Source organism: Amyelois transitella, chromosome 3 (assembly GCF_032362555.1).
Source record: "Amyelois transitella isolate CPQ chromosome 3, ilAmyTran1.1, whole genome shotgun sequence".
In the NCBI taxonomy this organism is placed as follows: domain Eukaryota; kingdom Metazoa; phylum Arthropoda; class Insecta; order Lepidoptera; family Pyralidae; genus Amyelois; species Amyelois transitella.
The window spans coordinates 12,220,012-12,240,636 of record NC_083506.1 but is presented as its reverse complement, the minus strand read 5'-3'; the positions used below and the strand labels follow the sequence as shown (position 1 = coordinate 12,240,636).

The 20,625-nt window shown below is 37.2% G+C and overlaps 1 protein-coding gene across 4 annotated transcripts; it reads right to left on the bottom strand.

Annotated features, from left to right (window-relative positions):
- Positions 1 to 617: 617 nt before the first annotated feature.
- Positions 618 to 20,615, bottom strand: LOC106132996 (DNA-binding protein Ewg). 4 transcript variants are annotated; one of them, XR_009657140.1, is made up of 14 exons: positions 20,135 to 20,375; positions 18,245 to 18,393; positions 17,392 to 17,545; positions 16,856 to 16,980; positions 16,302 to 16,475; positions 15,479 to 15,641; positions 15,030 to 15,142; positions 14,290 to 14,403; positions 11,940 to 12,062; positions 11,020 to 11,158; positions 9,170 to 9,285; positions 4,142 to 4,279; positions 2,495 to 2,785; positions 618 to 2,328 (listed from the first exon to the last, which is right to left on the bottom strand). XR_009657140.1 is itself a non-coding variant. In XM_060947694.1 (13 exons), the coding sequence occupies exons 2-13, from the start codon at positions 18,338 to 18,340 to the stop codon at positions 2,741 to 2,743; spliced, it is 1,500 nt and encodes a 499-aa protein (XP_060803677.1). In that variant the 5' UTR covers positions 18,341 to 18,393; positions 20,482 to 20,615; the 3' UTR covers positions 618 to 2,740. The 4 variants fall into 4 exon arrangements, 3 of the variants coding, with proteins under 3 accessions (XP_060803677.1, XP_060803673.1, XP_060803683.1); XM_060947694.1 differs by lacking the exon at positions 20,135 to 20,375 and adding an exon at positions 20,482 to 20,615 and having other exon boundaries at positions 618 to 2,785; XM_060947690.1 differs by having other exon boundaries at positions 618 to 2,785.
- Positions 20,616 to 20,625: the final 10 nt, after the last annotated feature.

Here is a 20,625-nt window from a genome sequence, read left to right as displayed (position 1 = left end):
TATTTTGAACAAATTAAAAAAAATATATTCTGACCAAAGTTTAGAAGACATTTCAGCCGTAGGATGTCCACTGCCAAACATAAGCTTCCCCCAATGACTTCTACCTCACTCTGTCGGAGACGACTTGCATCCAATGTTCCTCCATGAACTTCACCAGATCATCGGTCCTTCTCTCGTGGGAATTCATCCTATGCTGCGCTTTCTTTATAAATATTTTATAAAAATATTGTTAAAGAACTGGTGAATACAAATACATCTATCCCTAAGAATCTAGTCGTCCTGGACTCGTTGGGACTAATTTAGTCCCATGACAGGACAAGTGACGATTTTGTCCTAGTTGTCCCCTGGTACTAGTGACACTAATAACTAGGGCTGTGCACAGCAATTTTTTTGGAGACGTAAGGCAGAAGCCGTATACTGTATGCATGTGTTCCTCGCTACGCCCATGATTGCGTTTTCATTCAATTCCACTCAAGTTGGAAGTAGAAACATACATACATATAATCCAGACAGAGCCAATAGTCTTGAAAAGTCTGATAGGCCACGTTCAGTTATTTGGCTTAATGATAAAATTGAGATTCAAAATTGAAGAAGAAACATCAAAATAAAATCCAATACTTACGTAAATACTTTAATGATTGCAATATTCACACATTCATACCACATTATTTACAATCACAAATCATTGTACTTACAACAAAATTGTGCTTACACCTTTATACTAAGAAAATGAAACAATAAATCTTTGGTAAGGAAAATAAAAATAAAAAAAGGAACAAAAACACTAATAAATAATACCTTTTGTCTTTTCGTTAAATAAATAGCTTTCTAATAGTAACTCCCTCACTTTGTACTTTGCTATGACTTCTACCTTATCGACTAGTCCCACACTATGTTAACGAGTAAATTTTATCTTAATTTTTAAGGTGAATGTTCAATCCAAAAATGCCAATGGGACATATAATTCGAGCTAGAAATATTTACTTGTACACAATTACATGAGACCCTAGCTGCGTTGGAAGCGCCTGTACTGTACAGTGGCCCACATAGAACATAATACCATATTCGTATCACAAGTAGGTACATAATACGTTTTGAATTGGTATGTTGTTCTATATAGTTCTGTATGTAGTTATGAGTTAAGTTTTGCGGATTATGTTACAATATAGACGTGTAGGCTGCAGAAGCATTTGCATCTAAAGCTCCTTTAGGTCTCGGGTTCAGTTTAACAACTATAATTTGAAGTTACATCTATACACGTTACATTGATACAATTTCTCCATAATGTATATGTCACCCTGCGCACAAAATATATTCTCATTTCAATCAGAATATACAATTACAAGTGGACTATTTAATTACATTAATTCATTTAGTTAAATATATATTACAAAACTTACATTCTCAGTTAATGTGAATCGACAATTCGTATCTCAGTTTCTATAAGTAAGACTAGAATAGTTTGCGTGGCTGACTAGATTTTGACGCAAACGCAAAAATAACAAACAATACACGCAATAAATTAAACAAACAACAATCTCAACAAACTTAAATAAATAAAATTAAGGAATGTATAATCATAATAAATACTTCATTAGTGCCGCGTTTTTCTATTCCAATTAAAATTGTCATACTACACACGAAAACAACGTAAAATAAAATGGTCATTGTAAAAAATATTGCACAAATCTGTTTCCTTGTAGATTTGTATAAATAAATAGATTCAATAAATAAAAATTGCAAACCAAATAGTTTTATCAAATAAATAATTTATCCTAACTTATATAATTTAATTCGAGTCAGTAATTTAAACGAGTTTTACGGACGTATTACAAAGACTAGTGCGTTGTTCAACTCGCTCTCAAAGTTCCCAATAATGTAGAATTTAAATTTTGGGCATTCATATCATAAGAATAATAAGTTAAAAGGTTTAAATTTAAAAAGCCAAAGGGTTTGTCCAAGCTGGCCGATAAAATTCAATATAGGTACATAACTCCAAATAAACTATCAAAAATTTATCGATTACTGACTCCAAAGACACCCAGTGTAAACCACCATACATTTAGCTAATACGCTCGAGCAGCATTTCTGGTCGGGCATTAACCGCCACGAGTCAGCAGCGTATGAGAAAATAAAAAGAATGGCGTCTGGTTCAATCACTGTCTGTAAAGAAACCCGCTCTATATCACCGGTATAAGCTAGTGTGGAGGCTACGCTCGCTCGAATCAGCAGGACGCCACCACCAAAAAATCTTAGTTCACCGTAACATTTGAGAAAACTGAACTATCTCAATAAAAAATATTCCAGTCCGGACCACCGGTTCATTACCTAGTGTGGAGTCTACGTTGGCTCGAGCACCATATCGCCACCACCAAAAAAAAAAATCTACACATCCGTACTATTTGACAAAACTGGCTGTAAGTCCAAAAATAGGAAGGCGTCTTGTTAGATAACTGTCTGTAGAGAGACCCAGTCTAGATCACCGGTACATTACCTAGTGTGGAGTCTACGTTGGCTCGAGCACCATATCACTACCACCAAAAAAAAAAATCTACACATCTGTATCTGACAAAACTGGCTGCAAGTCCAAAAATAGGAAGGCGTCTTGTTCAATAACTGTCTGTAGAGAGACCCAGTCTAGATCACCGGTGCATTAGCTAGTGTGTGTGAGTGGGGGCTACGCTCGCTCGAGCAGCAGGTCCGGCTCGGGCTCCGGCGACGCCGCCACGAGCGTCAGCAGCTAGGAGTCCGCCGCCACTGCGTCGCGCTCCGCTTTCACTTGTTGCTGTACGGAACGATTGTTGATTAATATTTGAACTGATATTTTTAATTTAATTCGCCACTTTAGGACTTTAATCCATCCATCTATCCATATTTATTATGTTGACGATTTCTTCATAGCCAACCACTGAACAGATCTTCATGGAAATTTGGCATTTTAGTGTGGAGTATGGAAAGAGACAGCAATTTTTTACTGCAGAGCCGCGGGCGAAAGCTAATTTAAATATAATTATCGTTTTAATTTATAAAATACTAGGGGCCGCCCGCGACTTCGTCCGCGTGGAATCAATCCCGCGGGAACTCCGGGATAAAAATATAAGTTATTCTGGGTCTTCAGCTACCTATATACCAAATTTCATCGTAATCGGTTCAGTAGTTTTTGCGTGAAAGAGTAACAAACATCCATACTGACATCCTGATATACTCTCAAACTTTCGGATTTATATTAATATTAGCAGGATTATAATCTAATATATAAAATTCTCGTGTCACAATGTTCGTTCCCGTACTCCTCCGAAACGGCTTGACCGATTCTCATGAAATTTTGTGACCATATTGAGTAGTTCTGAGAGTCGGCCAACGTCAATTGTTCATTCCCCTTAGTAAAAGGGTTGCCCACCCTTTACTTAAAAATATTTATATAGCAAAACGTTTGCCGGGACAGCTTGTTAATGTTAATATATAATTGTAACTCGCGACTTCGCAAGACAATAAAGCGCCACCTGTTACCAAGGCGAGTAACACTGTGACAACGTCATGATGAAAACGCCATCTATACGCGACGGTGGCGCTATCAATCAATCAAAATCATTCATTTGTATAAACAAAGATCTTTTCTAGTATACTCAAAATTCAAAAAAATTCAAAGTTCAAAAATTTTTATTCATTATTATACGATACTTCATATCGCTTAATAATTGTCAAAATGTATGGTTTAACAACATTGGTTGACGTCAAATAAATTACTGAAAAACTAAGTTTACTGCCGCTTCCAAGGCGTCAGTGCAGAAGAAGCGGTAACAAACTGCACTGCAGCATTTTCTTCAACAACGTCAACTTCACAATATCAATTAAACTCATAATATAAATAACTAGCTGACCCGGCAAACGCTGTTTTGCCAATTATTTTTATATATTATTACGGAACCCTATTTTTTTCCAAAATAAAATATAGTCTATGTTACTCGTGGATAATGTAGCTTTCGAATGTTGAAAGAATTTTTAAAATCGGTCCAGTAGTTTTTGAGCCTATTCATTACAACCAAACAAACAAAGTTTTCCTCTTTATAATATTAGTGTAGATAAATCAATATATAAATTTACTGTACAGATGTACCAAATGTTTCACAAGTAAGCTTACCATGGCCTTGGTTAGCGCGTTGGCGTCCTTCAGACTGAGAACTTGGAGAACTTGCGCCTCACCCCCGCCCTGCAGCATCACCTGCGCCACGCCGCCTCCCATTGAAATCGCTTCCAATGTCTCCCCGTTCTGTTCAACCTGGACACACATCACATTCATAATGACTACTTAACATCTATACATAATAATAAAACAGTAAAAATATTTTGTCTGTACATTTAGTATTTTTGACTGAAATGGATAGAGATTTTTTTTTACATTTTTGTCTGTATCTGACTGTACGATCAAGATTCAACTTGAAATTTACGCGGACGAAGTCGCGGGCTACAGCTAGTTAATAAATAAATATACCTATACGGGACAGATTACACGGATTGCGTTAGCCTCAGAAGTGTTCAAAACTTTGGTTACGAGATATATACGGTATAGATAAACATCCAAGACCTAGGCCAAACAGACAAAGTTCGTTTCTCATCTTGCCCTGGCCGGGATTAGCACCCGGTACCTTATGTGTCTGACAAGCGTACTACCTCCATCCTACACTACGCTTTCTGGTATGTGGTCTCCTCTCCACACGAGAACCTCACAAGCCATCATTCAGTAATTAATATATAAGTATATACGGGACAAATAACAGACATTGAGTTAGCCTCAAATAAGAAAGAAAAACGAACTAAACTCTATATCCAAACAGATACGTAGTTATTAAATGTATAATTCCATTTTTATTTATGTACGTATTAGTATGTATGTTTAGTTAAATATGTTAAATGTTATTAATATTTATGCACACGCCGCGCCATACTGGTTCAATATTCATCTCTCTTCTCACTGGAAGAGATTTCTATTGAAATAAGTAGTACCTTGTGTTAAATGCTCCCGTACATAATTTTGTGAACACAAATATATGAAAAAATAAAATAAAATGTTAGTTAGTTAGCTCGGTGATATGTTTGAAACAGAATAGCTACTGAAAACTAATACATTATACACTCAACCAACATTAGGCAACAATGACAAACATAACATTTTTAATGTGAATAAAGTTAATTCACTACAGCATTTCAGACTGAAACAGCATATCAGATAAAACAACAATTGCACATCAAAGAGGTTTAAACGATAGTTTCACAATGTGTTAAGCAAATTCGATTCCTTAGTATTTATATCATGATGGTATATATTTGTTGTAGGTTCTAAATAGTACCAAATATGTACTAGGTTAATGTATCCAACTTTGTACGCACAATGTAATGTTATTACTTTACCACTTGATGTAAATTTGAAAGAAAGGGAGATAAAAAATTATTATTGAATCATTGTTGCCTAAATAATGTAGGTAAGGTTAAAAAATTACAAGCAAAATAATACACACCTCATGCGGAATTACGTAACGCAAAAGCTGAAAAGGCAAAAACTAAAAAAAAAAACACACATTAAAAATCACAAACTGTAAGCTTTTACACAGACTAAAACTACGAATCAATAAAACAAAAACAAATTTACACATTCACATGTTTATTGCAATTAGCAAAACAAAAAAACGGCATAAACTCTGAAAACATAACTGAAACGATAAAAAAAATAACAAATGTATTATATTCAACATGCTTTTTTGTAAAATAATACACGTTCATTATTTTTTTTTCGTTTCACAAACAAAACAAAACTCTCTAACATAAATGAAATAATTTGGTAACAAGTATAAATATTTTAAAATTGGCTTATTTATATATTTATATTTGCGTGTTTTAACCAAACACGTAAGAAAGTTGGCGGATTTTATTTCTCTTAAAATTTGCCAATATTTGAATATCCATGTCAAAGACATTATTTTCTATTAAAAAAAATTTTTACTAAGCATTTATCAAATCATTTCCATTTTTTTTTAATATGGACGATGCACAGATGATATATTATTTCCATGGTTAAATCGGACAATCATATCAATTATTATGCATATTTCAATAAAATACTTTTGGTATCGCTAGGAACTCTTATACAATTATCTACATATTTTGAACTAAAAAGAGTAAAAAAATAAGTATCTAAATAACATCACATAATATACTATAACAGTCATAACATAGAAAATAATTATATGACAAAAATAACAATGTGCAAAATAAAACTAAAATTATGTGCACAGCTTCATAATATGGCAAAAACATGCATTTTCGCAATCTAGCAAGCAGCGACTTGGACTAATTTTTCGTATAGCTGCAATTTTAAACGGGGACTTTGGAGCCATCCACTGACGTGTATAATGAGCCCTTTACAAAGCGCGTACTCTTTCAATGCAAATAGATTCCAGAGTTACGGTTTCAACTTGCTTCAGCATACCGTTGTCACGTGTAGGCAACCTAATTTTATTATTTAATAAATACGTTTATTTAAATATTTACGGGCAAAGCCAGATGGCATACATACGCATATGTATGCCATAGTAACGTTTGTCATGACATTGTTTGGTTAAAAGAAAATATCAAATTCAATTTTATTGTATAAAATATTTCTATAATTTGTTTTCCTTAAATTTATTACAGTGCTTTACATATGATTATTTCTCTCTTCTTTAGTTCTCATTTAGTACATATAAACTATTTAAACGCGCTAATCTCAGCAACTACTGGTTCAGCAGCAAAAAATGTTGTGCAGTTTTGAAGATTTAAAGATACCTAAGGGTAGACAACTTGAATCGAATTTCTTTTAAACTTTTCAGTGATTTTAATTTTGTATTAATGTGTAGTGTATCATATGTTTTGTATAGCAATGACGAAATCTAAAAGTTTAATGTGTCATCAATATATCTATCAGATAATCACCATACACGTCACCGTATAGGAGAGCTCCAAATCATCGGCCTATGGATTCTTAACTGAATGCAACTTTCTATTTAAGAAGCTAACGAATAACACAATAGTTACGAAGAAAATTCTTTGAGTTTTACCCAAAACACTAATGTCGTATAAAGAAAAACCAGTCCAGAATTTATTGTATAAATATACGTAAATTAATACGGCGTTCATTGGCAGCATAGCAAATAAACAAAAGCTAAAACTAATTTTGTAAATAAAATTTATTTATATTAAGTTTCTATCAAAAAAATATCTGACATCAGGTTTGAGAGTATTTAATTAATTATGGTCTCTGTCCGTAAATGTGTAAGATGAATAAGAGCATAGAATTCGGAATTCATAAGACTATAGAAGTGGCAAGTGATAATGAATGGTGATCGTCACATGGTTTTTCTAAAATCGGATATTTATTTGACAGTTTTACGATTGCACAGTTATCTACGTGCGATGCAAAACGTCGACACAATTATAATTTTAAACAAAAAGTTCAATATGACATTTCTTTTGAATTGTATTATTCCGATGTCTATAGAAATACCGTTTGACAGACATTTTTCGATAGAAACATTTGAGTTAACGAGATCTTTGCAATAATTTATTATACAATACAAAATATCACATTCGTTGCACTGGCGCGATCATCTCCGCTATGTACAGTAGGCCACAGGAATATCGATACATAATAATACGGTGGTATGACTTTTCTATGTGGCCCAATATACTTCTTAATCGAACACGTCATAGGACAAAAGCAAATATTATATTGTCGCTTATTCTAAAAAATTTTGGTTTTTATAACTAAAATCTAGTCTATGACTCAGAATTATTATTTTTTTTCTATGCGTTATTTCCATCGCTGAGCATAACTATTCCTTTTATTCGGATCTATCCATTCTAATAAACTACAACGTTATACGTTTATCATTTAGTTATTTATTTATTTTAAACTTTATTGCACAAAAACAACGTACAAAAAGGCGGATATGTTGCCGTCAGTTAATATTCAAATGTGTTATTTAACGCCAATATTGTATGCCTATTTTTTTATAATTTAAGTTGTCATGTAAATTTCCACCCCTACGATTTGTCTCATCTACAAAGCCACTCGGTACATATTCCTACTCAAAATTAAAAAAAAAATTGTCAGAAATATCCAATTCACTGGACTTATTCACTTACTTATAGGGTACAAATTACACAGATTGAGTTAGCCTCAAAAAAAAGTTCGAGACTGCATGTCATTGGAAAAAATTTCTTTTAGTAGACTGAACTCATCCAATTCATTTAAAACTAATGCGCGTGTGTGTGACCAGTGATCGTTTCAAATGTAACTTGTACTTATTAGGTATGCGACTCATTGAAAAGACTTTTATATTGTTTATTTTAAATTGAAATAAGTAGTAACTTGATAGTATTGTCTACAAAAAAAAAACATATTTTTTTTTGTCAATGTCATTTCATTTGACGTGGTGGATCTTTTGACTTTGACAGTACTGTAGCAGTAGTGATTTTAACTCATATGCAGAATATGCTATTGCTAAATAACCAATTGAACACCTATAAGGCGTGGCGTAAAGTAACTTTTATTACTAGAGGACGCTCGCGTAAAGAGAAAAATCACCGTAATATATACCTAATATTTTTTTACGCGAATTATTTTCAATTATACTAATACCCGTTCCCGCGGGAATTACGGGAAACACTCCCTTAGTGCACCGATAAAGAACCTACACGTCAAATTTCAAGTCTCCCGACCCAGCGGATTGAGCTGTTCGTTCAAACGTCAATCAGTCATACAATTCCTTTTGCATATTTAAATTTGAAACTAGCATCAAACACCAACATATTTCATACATACATACATAAAATCACGCCTCTTTCCCGGAGGGGTAGGCAGAGACTACCTCTTTCCACTTGCCACGATCTCTGCATTATTTACATATTTCATTTGGCATGAAATATTTGTAAAATCTAAACTATTGCACGTCTTCAATTAGTCAAATACAATTTCAGCTTTCTTTTCTATATCATCACTTCCACCGAACTTCTGATTCTGCCAATGCCATAGTTCGAAGAGACACGCAGTCACAAAAGCTATGCAATCTCCCTTATGACACGACGCCCCCCGGAAAAGCTATACAATGTCGAGCTTGAGGCGGCGCCGGCGCACCTGCACGAGCGGCGCGACGCACACGCCGTCCTGCTGCTGCATGCTGGCCACCATGGACTGGTACACCGACGCCGACACCGGCACCGTGATCACGCCCGACACCGACACCGGGTAGCCTGCAACGAGATGAGAAAAATAAAGAAACGGAATGAAAACTGCACAAATAAATGTATGTGAGTGACTTATTTAATAATGTAGGTACCCTAAAATAAATAAAATGAGAATTATAATAAAAGAAACAAAATAAAAACTAATCTGAGTGTCCGAAATATATACCTACGACAAATAAAATAGGAAAGTCCATTTTAAAATGTAGTGTAGGTGTGACGTCATACTTCAATTAGCGTTTTGTAATTTGCTTAGGCGCTTTGGACTCGCTCAAATAATGTTTTATGTCCTTCGTTATTTCTCAGGGAGTTATTTGTTTATGGATGCTATATATTTGTGTGTAAACGAAGTGCGTGACACTACATTCGGCGTTTAGTTTAAATTTACCGCGTAACAATTTGGATGCATAATCTTTGTTACTATGACGACTGTCACTGTCACGTTGACATGATGCCGCGCCACAATTTTTATAAAATTAAAATCTTAAAACAAGGCAGACTTATTCTTTAATTGTTATTTTAATCATTAATAAGCACTGGTGAAACAATAGCTTTAAATGTTGTTTCTCTATTCAGGCAAGTCAATGGTTAATTAATATGAAAGAATGTTTTGTCAAACTGTAAACATTTGTTTTTGTAATAAACCTCTTTTCAGAGCAACACAATTCTGGTTATAGTTTTACTGTTCATCATATAATCCAAGAGTTATTATAAAACACATTTTATATACATATATACTAGCTGTCCCGGCAAACGTTGTTATGCCATATAAATAATTTTTAAGTAATTTCTGGTAAAAAAAAGTGTTAAGGGTGGACAAATCTCATCACTAAGGGGTATGAAAAATAGATGTTGGCCGATTCTCCGACCTACTTAATATGCTCACAAAATTTGATGAGAATCTGTCAAGCGGATTCAGATGAGTACGGGAACGAACATTGTGACACGAGAATTTTATATCTATACTAATATTATAAAGTTGAAGAGTTTGTTTGAACGCACTAATCTCAGGAACTATTACTGGTATAAATTAAAAAATATTTTGGCGTTGAATAGACCATTTATCGAGGAAGGCTTTAAGGCTTAAAACATCACGCTGCAACTAAAAGGAGCAAAGAAATCAATGTAAAAAGTGAAAAAATAAAACGGGGAAAATTAATCATCCTCGAAGGCTTCAATGACGCCCAAATTAACAATTTCACGCGGACGCAGTGGGCACAGCTATAAAGTACCTATACACATACATACATACATATGGTCTACGTCTATATCCCTTGCGGGGTAGACAGAGCCAACAGTCTCGAGAAGACAATGGCCACATTCAGCTATATGGCTTATTGAGATTGGCTTCAATGCCGGCTGAATGAACTATTACGACCCCCCTACCGTGGCCATATGTACATATATGACATTGACACATAGTCACAGACTATATTGTTCGCAATGGGAGGCGCCAAAATTTAAATATTCAACATATATATATATAATATATCCTACTAATATTATAAATGCGAAAGTTTGTATGTCAGTATGGATGTTTGTTCCTCTTTCACGCATAAATAACTGAACCGATTAGGATGAAATTTGGTATGTAGGTAGCTGACTAACCAGAATAACATATAGGCTACTTTTTATCTCGGAGTCCCCGCGGGAATGATACCACGCGGACGAAGTCGCCGGCGGCCTCTAGTATATAATATATATATATATACGTGTGTGTGTGTGTGTGTGTAAGCCCCGTACCGTGGCCGTCCTCGCCGGTGAGAATGATCTGGCCGTCGTGGTTGAGCGTGGCCTCGGCCACCGCGTTGAGGTCCACGGCCACCGCGCCCTCGCCGTCCAGCGCCGACACCACGCCCGCGCCGCCCTCGCCGCTGTGGATCTGGAACCGAACCACCATGTACATTGGCAACAACGCCCAGCTGACACTATGGCACACATATATATATATGTATATATATGTATGTATGTATATATATATAGAATAGAATAGAATAGATTTATTTTCAAAATTGGATACAAGGTATCACTTATTGACGTCACATCACTTAAATCTAATTATAACTACTACCGCTTCCAAAGCACATGTGTAGAAGAAGCGGCGGAACAAACTACACTGCATATATATATATATATATATATATATGTGTGTATATATATGTATATGTGTATATATATACACATATGTATGTATGTATGTCTTTTTTGTATTGGTGCCGTGTGGTTCCCGGCACCAATACAAAAAAGAATAGGATCACTCCATGTCTTTCCCATGGATGTCGTAAAAGGCGACTAAGGGATAGGCTTATAAACTTGGAATTCTTCCTTTAGGCGATGGGCTAGCAACCTGTCACTATTTGAATCTCATATCATTTAGCCAAATAGTCAGCTATTTGGCTGGTAGTCTCTGCCTACCTCTCCAGGAAAAGAGGCGTGATTTTATATATGTACTAGCGACTCGCCCCGGCTTCGCACGGGTGCAAAATTATAAATGTTATTATACATAAAAACCTTCCTCTTGAATCACTCCACCTGTTACAAAAAACCGCATCAAAATCCGTTGCGTAATTTTAAAGATTTAAGCATACAGACAAACAGACTAAAATAGCGACTTTGTTTTATACTATGTAGTGATAATGATCAAAAGCCACAAACTGACTCACCACTTGGGCCGTAGTGCCGTCTGGCAGCGTTATGATGGGGTTGTTGGGGTCCACTTGTATGAGGGACACTGTGCCGTCCGGATTGGTGATGGTCTGGAGAACTGCCGGGGCGTACTGCGACATCTGTATTAATGTAGATTAATGTTTATGTCTTTTTAAAAATACCTAGGTACGTATAAAAATAAAAATAATTATTAAAGTTTCTTTCATCATAGCGCATTCTCGAATTTCTTAGTTTCATTTTCAGTTGCTGATTTGAAAGTAAAGTCCACGATAATGTTTATGTCTTTTTAAAAGTACCTACATATAAAAATAAAAATAATTATTAAAGTTTCTTTCATCATAGCGCTTTCTTGAATTTCTTAGTTTCATTTTCAGTTGTTAATTTGAAAGTAAAGTCCGCGGAAGAATAATAATAATGGTTTAATAATTCGTAAGTCAGAAAATTGGATGTGTAATCATATTCCAGTATGATTTGGGTTCTCCTGGAAATGTTGCGGAGGTCAGACGGCAGTAGCTTCCTGTAATGGTACGCGATGGTACTAAAGCAATTCCATACAAATTCCTGTTTACTTGTTCGACGCGTTATATCGAGTAAAACAGGCATTAATCCCTCAAAAAATCCTCTTATACATACGTCAGGCAACTATAAAGTTAACCCATAATCCACTATGGGTTTTAGAATTAAGGTCAAACATGAGTCGTTCCGTGTAAACACCTGACTCACCCGATCTAGCACGGCACGCGCCTTTTTTTCATCGCGCGAAAAACTATCGCCGTCCCTTTTAACGAAACAGCGGTAGTTCGCGGGTGGCACTACAAGAGGGCTGGTAAAGTGCGGCCCGCTGTAAGTCAGTAGTGTGGGCTGGTAAAGTGCGGCCCGCTGGTAGACAGTAATGTGGGCTGGTAAATAGCAGCCCGCTGTAAGTCAGTAGTGTGGCCTGTTAAATAGCGGCCCGTTGTAATTCAGCAGTGTGGGCTGGTAAATAGCGGTCCGCTGTAAGTCAATAGTGTGGGTTGGTAAAGTGCGGCCCGCTGTAAGTCAATAGTGTGGGCTGGTAAAGAGCCGTCCGCTGTAAGTCAGCAGTGTGGGCTGGTAAAGAGCGGCCCGCTGTAAGTCAATAGTGTGGGGTGGTGAAGAGCGGCCCGCTGTAAGTCAGCAGTGTGGGCTGTTAAATAGCGGCCCGCTGTAAGTCAGTAGTGTGGGCTGTTAAATAGCGGCCCGTTGTAATTCAGCAGTGTGGGCTGGTAAACAGCAGCCCGCTGTAAGTCAGTAGTATGGGGTGGTAAACAGTGGCCCGCTGTAAGTAAGCAGTAGACGGGGTGCTGTTAAATAGCGGCCCGCTGTAAGTCAATAGTGTGGGCTGTTAAACAGCGGGCCGCTGTAAGACAGCAGTAGCCTGGGTGCGTACATCGACGTCCTGCAGCGTGACCTGGTCGATGCAGACCTGCTGCGCGGCGAGCGCGGCGGGCGCGCGGCCCGCGCCGGCGCCGGGCATGCACGCCGATATCTGTAGCGGTACGGTACCGGTCCGGGCAGCGTGCGGAATGGCCGGGGTTGGGTTAGTACACTCTATGTTCATGTTGGCAAGATTCTTTTTGTACAAAACATACTTATCTTAAAGATACTTATTAGTTAGATACTTATCGTAAAGATACTTATTGTTAATTATAGCAAAAAAAAAAAAGACTTTTGTTAACATTCAGTAGTTAGTTAAAAGCGATTTCAAGGAAAATTTTCCTTGACAAATTTCGTTAATAACATACATGAAAAATTACGTATAAAAAATATTCTAAATATGTTAAGTTAAATTTCTAAAGTCTTAACAAATTTCGTCAATAACATACATGAAAAATTACGTATAAGGAATATTATAAATATGTTAAGTTAAATTTCTATAGTATTACTGTGTAAAAAAAACGAAAATCACATTATACCTTATTACTTATTAACAATTAAGAAATAGACAAATTCATTCACTTGCCAAAACTCAATGTAACAACACACATTGAGTTTTGCCTCAGTCCCAAAGTGAACTGGTAACATTAAAAAAAAATAGTATTTTATTGTCATGTGTTGGCAATACTGATTTGGCGTTTTGACGTTTGATTTAGCCGCGTTTTTCGGTGCATTGAAAAAAAAGGGAACTCGAGCTACAAGAAGTATAATTAGATGTATTATTGTAATTTATTAAAGAAGTACTGAGAAAGGAATTCTGATTATATCATTTAGTAAGTTAACAGAACCTTTCTTAAAACAATATTAAGCAAAATGTAAATTTCATGTGTTAGTCATACATACAGACAGACAGACATAACTATACATATATGTATATAAAAAGTAACTCACGGGTTGTGTCTGCGGTTTATCGTCCTCCTCGGTGAAGGCGGGCAGCAGATCCTCCCGGCCGTGGTACTTGTAGCAGTTGATCACGATCTGACGTAACGCGTGCGTCCACGACATCTGTCCGGGCATGAGATTCAAATCACCAATCAATAAGTCCGCCTACTTAACAAATTCGTAATTATAACAATGAAGCATAAATAACATAAACTGTTTAACAATATTTTCAAAATTTTATATTTTTATTGCTAATTGAAAAAAAAATAATATTCAAAATTGTTAGAAATTCACTCAATATTATTAATGTTTTCAACAAGAATTTGAGTATGTGGTGTTTACCTTCAATGGTTTGCGCGTTTAGCAATTAAATTAACATGTGTATTAGATTGTATATCATGTTTCAATGTAGCAAACAATGGTAGACCAAATAAATAAAATAAAAATAAATCACATATAATACAACAACAACAATAACACATGTGCCGAGTGGTTCCCAGCACCAATACAAAAAAGAAAAGGACCACTCCATCTCTTTCCCATGGATGTCGTAAAAGGCGACTAAGGGATAGGCTTACAAACTTTGGATTCTTCTTTAGGCGATGGGCTATCAACCTGTCACTATTTGAATCTCAATCCTATCATTAAGCCAAATAGCTGATCGTGGCCATTCAGTCTTTTCAAGACTGTTGGCTCTGTCTACCCCGCAAGGGATATAGACCATATGTATATGTATGTAAATCACATACCTTCTGTTTCTCGTCCTCTGAGCGGGCGTCCATTCTGACGTTGGCCCAGGGCAGGTCCTTGGGCCACCACGGCGGACGCGTGGACTCCCGGCCCCAGCCCGGCTTACCACGAACTGCAACATCAAAACATTATTAATCATGGCAATGTATTATAATATTTATTAGAATTTTATGATAAACTTCAGGATATAAAAGCTAACCTAAATTCTATAATATAAGATGACTGACATTAAAATCAGTTTTGTACTGAGTTTATTGATTACAAACAAAAAAAAAACACATTTTTATTTTACTATTGGATGGAGGATTGGAATTTTCATTTTCTTTTGTTTTACTGAAAGTAATTAAAGTCCACCATTGTACATTTTGTTTAAAATCTAATGACTGTTTCGTTATTTTTTTTATATGCAATAAAGAGCTTACAAACAGACAGACAAAGCGCGACTCACCCATGGAGTACTTGAGCATGAGCGGGATGAAGGCGCGCAGCTGCGCCTGCGTCATCTTCTCGACGGGCGTGGGGATGCCGTCGATGATGAGCGGCGGCAGCTCGAACAGCGACGGGTCGTCCTGCGGCGGCGGCGGCGCCTGCGCCGGCCCGCCCAGCCCGAACTGACTCAGTTATTATTTCCGCACGGCACAGGGGGGGGGGACAAGGGGGGGGGGACAAGGGGGCAAGACATTCCCTCACTTTACAAGTCAGTATATTAAGTGAAAGTTCGCTAGTGTATACATACATATAATCACGTCTTTATCCCCTTATCTGGTAGACAACAGTCTTGAGAAGACTGATAATTTTCCATTAAGCCTTAAATCTTATTGTTTTCAGTAAATTAGCTTAAGACTCCAAGATGACACACTGCCTCCTGCGTGACGGGACGTTCACGACGTTACGAAAGCAGTTTGCCATTTTCAGTGTCAATAATAAAAGGCAGGTAAAAAAAAATATACAAATATAACAAGAAATAAATGGTAAACTATCAATATCTAGAGTTTGTTGTAAAACTAAAGATACATTTCTATTTTAGGTCGCGTTGCCTCAAAACGCTTTTTTATTGAAGTGACACCACAGTTTATCCAAAAGAACTCAAAGCCAGACTAATATTTTTAAATCTTAAACCCCCTTCAAAAAACGCATGTTCTTATTTTACCCCCGCTCTCTAGTTTTTGCACAGATCCAGTTGCACCATCGTGCATTAGGGCTTTGGAAGCACCTATTGCAAATTCCCATTTTACCACTACCCCCTCTTCGGTTCAATGAAGCATGCTTACCTGCTGAGCCAGCGCGTTCTCCAGTTCCTCCATGATCATGCAGCGGAGGTTCCTCACCACGTCCTCCAGCGGCTTGGCGCCGAACACCCGGTACGAGGTGTTGGGCTTCCCCGGGGTGGCCACTAGAACGACAGCTTGTTGGCCCACGCGGGTCGCGAACTCCTCTATGGTTTGCTATCATGGAAAGAGATCACAAATAAGTTGTGGAGTTTATTCAATACAAACTAAAATACTCCTTTAATTTTAGGTAAGCATTTTAAAACTGACTCCAAAAAAGGAGATGGCCATGGACCTAGGTGATAGGTCAAATTACACAGATTGAGTTAGCCACGAACTAAGTTCGAAACTTGTGATACGAGATACTAACTCAACAATACTACACGAGTATTCGATAATAAACACTTAATATAGATAAACATCGCAAGACCCAGGCCAATTAGCAAAAGTTCATTCTAAACCGAGATTCGAACCCGGGACCACCGGTGTCACAGACAAGTGCACTACAGACAGAGGCCATCAAAACTGATTTAACACATGTGAATGTCACAACTCACCCTCAATTTCCTCAGCAGCCTGTTCTGATGCCGCTTCCTGACCGATGGGTTGGTCTCGAAGGAGTGCGGGCGCTTGCGCTTCTTTGACGAGGCGATGGCGGCCGCCGCGGCCATGCCTACCGGACCTGGACACGGTCACGCACCCAACATCATACACGACACAATACATACCTACATACATATGTAAGGTGGCAAGTGAAAAGAGGTAGTCTCTGCCTACCCCTCCGGGAAAGAGGCGTGATTTTATGTATGTATGTATACATATGGTCACGTCTATATCCCTTGCGGGGTAGACAGAGCCAAAAGACTGAATGGCCACGTTCAGCTATTTGGCTTAATGACAGAATTGAGATTCAAATAGTGACATGTTGCTGGCCCATCGCCTAAGAGAAGAACCCCAATTAAACAAACCTATCCCTTACTCGCCTTATACGACATCCATGGAATCGAGATGGAGAGTTCCTATACTTTTTTTTAGTAGCGCCGAGAACCACACGGCACATGTGTGTACACTATAGATATATATATAAACACACCAGCAGCGGCCAGCTGTTTGGTGACCTCATCGCTCATAGCGTTCTTGATGATGTCCGCGCTGTCGTCGTAATTGGAGCCGGTGGGGGACGACACGCACTCCTCGTCGTCGTCCGAAGCGCCGCTGAGACCGCAGCCGTCCACTTGAGACATGTCCTGGGAACAGGCATGATTACAATAATTTCTTTCGTACATACATACATAAAATCACGCCTCTTTCCCGGATCTCTGCATACTTCCTTCGGTTCATCCACATTCATAACTCTCTTTGTGCAAGCTCGGCGGTCTCGGGCACTTTTGAAGTGACCCCTTACCAGGACGTCCTTAATTTGATCAAGATACGTTCGTCTAGGTCTTCCCACTCCGTTTCCTCCACACTCTCCTTGTATATCTGCTTAGTCAACCTGTTTTCATTCATCCATTTACATTTTTCTTTCGTTTTTGTGTTAATTTAGTTTGACAACAACTTGAAACATTGGTAAAAATAATGGCATCAATAAACAACAAAATACCTGAGATATACGAAGTAACAACACATTATTTGGACGAGTCCTAAACGCTACTTAAGACTGACGTCACTCCTTAGTTTCTTGTTTGCGTCATGAACTTTATATGTATGGCAGCTACCTTAATTATTGTGTTTATGGATATGATGACTTAGTGAAAGTTATTCCATATTTTTGTTTATTCACTCTGGGCATAGTGAGTTTTAAATAATTTATATGGATTTTCCCTTCATACTTTTTAGCAAACATTGTTATGTTTATTATGAAATTTAAAGTCCTATCCTAAACAGAATTAAGTTGGGAGTAGTGTAAGCTAAGCACCTAATATGAAAAAAAGTAAATTTATTACCTCCTCTGTCATATCCATAGATTCAGTGCTGACGGCTGAATTCATGATGTCAAATTCTGAGTCACCTTCGTCCTGAATGAGAGTCTCTAGGACCATTGGAGAACCTCTAGGGAGGTTTTTTTACCAACTTTTCAGCGAGGAAAAATTATCTGTTGAACAAAATAAATCATTGTAACTGACAATAAGGAGTAGGCAGTGGTATGATTAAGATGCCCTAGTAATGCATAGGGGGCACCGGTTTAAATCCTACATTCATCTCAGCCATGTCCTATGACTCTTTTCTGAGTTACGTACATTAGTTTGAGCTCTAAGCAATGCTCTTACGGAGAGAGAAAATATTGTGAGGAAACCTAGGTATTCACACAACTGAATGAATAATTTTTTTAGGCGATGGGCTAGCAACCTGTCACTATTTGAATCTCAATGCTATCATTAAGCCAAATAGCTGAGCATGGCCTATCCATCTTTTGAAGACTGTTGGCTCTGTCTACTCCATAAGGGATATAAACATGACCATATGTATGTATGTATGCAAAGGTCAAATAAGAGTTTCTTTGTGAAAAAACCTGCGTCCAGGATCTATGGTGAATGCTAAGCTTCTTCCAGAATGGTGCGGATGTAACAGGGACTCATGCCAGGAGCAAGAAGACTTGATATAGATTGTAAGTATGTACTATTATATTTGTGTGCTATGATCACATTGGTACCCAGGGAGTCGCCAATTTTATTTTATGTGTAAGTTATTTTACTGTAGTGTAAGGTACTATATGTATAATCACTCTCATCTTTATTTTTTCTTCATAAGTTTATTAATTCTCTTAAGAAATGTTGGTTTTGAGATTATTGTATGGATTATGAGAGTAAGAAGAAAGATGTTTAGACATAGACCATAATTAATGGCCTATGACATTCTTTAACAATAGTAATTATTTCAATTTTGATGTGCGTCTCATAATATAGTAAAAACTAATATTGTTTATATGCCAAAATACAAACAGCATATGTTTATCGTCTCTTCTGTCACTATACATATTAGTACTTACTTATGCTCAGTAAATAAAAGCATTCATTCAAATCAACTGTGGAATTTACTTTCACACACAGGTCAATAAACTGATCTTTCCTATTATCAGGCAGATAAATTTGTTGCTAAGTCTAAGATGTCCTTGATAGTAAAATCAATAGTGTTGGTGTTATATCATATTGCTCTTGTTGGGAGGACCTTTCACTCTTAGAGTTTGGATATACATTTATTTTTTGTGTCTGGATCTGGTTAAATGTTTCTTATGTATATTAAAAGACCCTAGTAATGCTGGTTATATTAGTAAGACATGAAGAAGTCACGTAAATAGGAGATGGAGTGTTCCAATCTTTAGTAATTTATATTTCATTCCAATTTGAAGTAACATTATGATTAGAATAATAGCTGAATCACCTCGAACTACGACTAAATTTACATAGTCGATATTAACCCTGCTACCTATTCTATTGTGTAGGCAGCTAACTCAGAAAAATCAATACTTTAGCTTCCCACACAATCACCCCTCAACAAAGCCAAAATCGAACCATAGCTCGCCCTAGAAATCTTTGAAACACTAGCTAAGCTGCCCCATCAGAATATGCTATGATGTCCCCATTATTCAAGTGCAATCACTTTATTTGAAACAATGCATCGATGCTGCACGTAATATATATGACGCATTTTTATCGAATGCTCCGTGTGAATGCATTTCATGGGGTTCACTGCGGCGGCTCGCTATCGAAGACGAATGACGCAAACTCTTTTGCGGCGGCGTAAAAGGATAAGCCCAAATGAATGGCCATCATGAAGGGGAGTCGCGCGTTCGAGCAGGCCCAGACAGAATAGAAAGACTACGGCTGCGTACGCACCTGCGTGATTTGAAACACATTTTGAGATCCAAATTGAAGTCTTCTGAATTTGCGGTGATGTAACCGCTCCAGTAGAGCACTTTTAAAGACTTTAGCACTTATCCAGACACTGAAATCACAAAATTCACGGAGTGCACCAAGGACCCCGAAAAATCCAAATCCTCCATTATTATCGATCGGCAAACGGAGTACATGGTCGGCATAAACTTCATACTTTCGGGTCGCCATTTTGTCCGAGTCTGCGCGGTGTGATTTTTCGCAAGGAAAGGGAAATCTCCCCTCTATCTGAGGGGGGGTTGAATTAATTTTTCAGTTACAAATTAGTGATATTTTCTAAATTTACTCACCGCTGTGTGGATTTAATAATGTAAGGGGATTATTTATACTCTTTAAGCCCGCACCTTCATGAAAAATTCCAAGTTTATTTTCGAAAACATTGATCAATTTGTCATGCAGTGGCGTCATCTGCAGAAGTTTTCCTGAAGCTTTTG

What these genes read in the sequence shown, in the direction of transcription:
- LOC106132996 (XM_060947694.1), bottom strand. Translation starts at nt 18,340, where the DNA reads ATGGTCCTAGAGACTCTCATTCAGGACGAAGGTGACTCAGAATTTGAC. An exon ending in CATGCTCAAGTACTCCATGG is followed by an intron (nt 15,143 to 15,478) that starts GTGAGTCGCGCT and finishes TTGATGTTGCAG; the next exon opens with TTCGTGGTAAGCCGGGCTGG. An exon ending in ACGCGCTAACCAAGGCCATG is followed by an intron (nt 2,786 to 4,141) that starts GTAAGCTTACTT and finishes CGTTCCGTACAG; the next exon opens with CAACAAGTGAAAGCGGAGCG.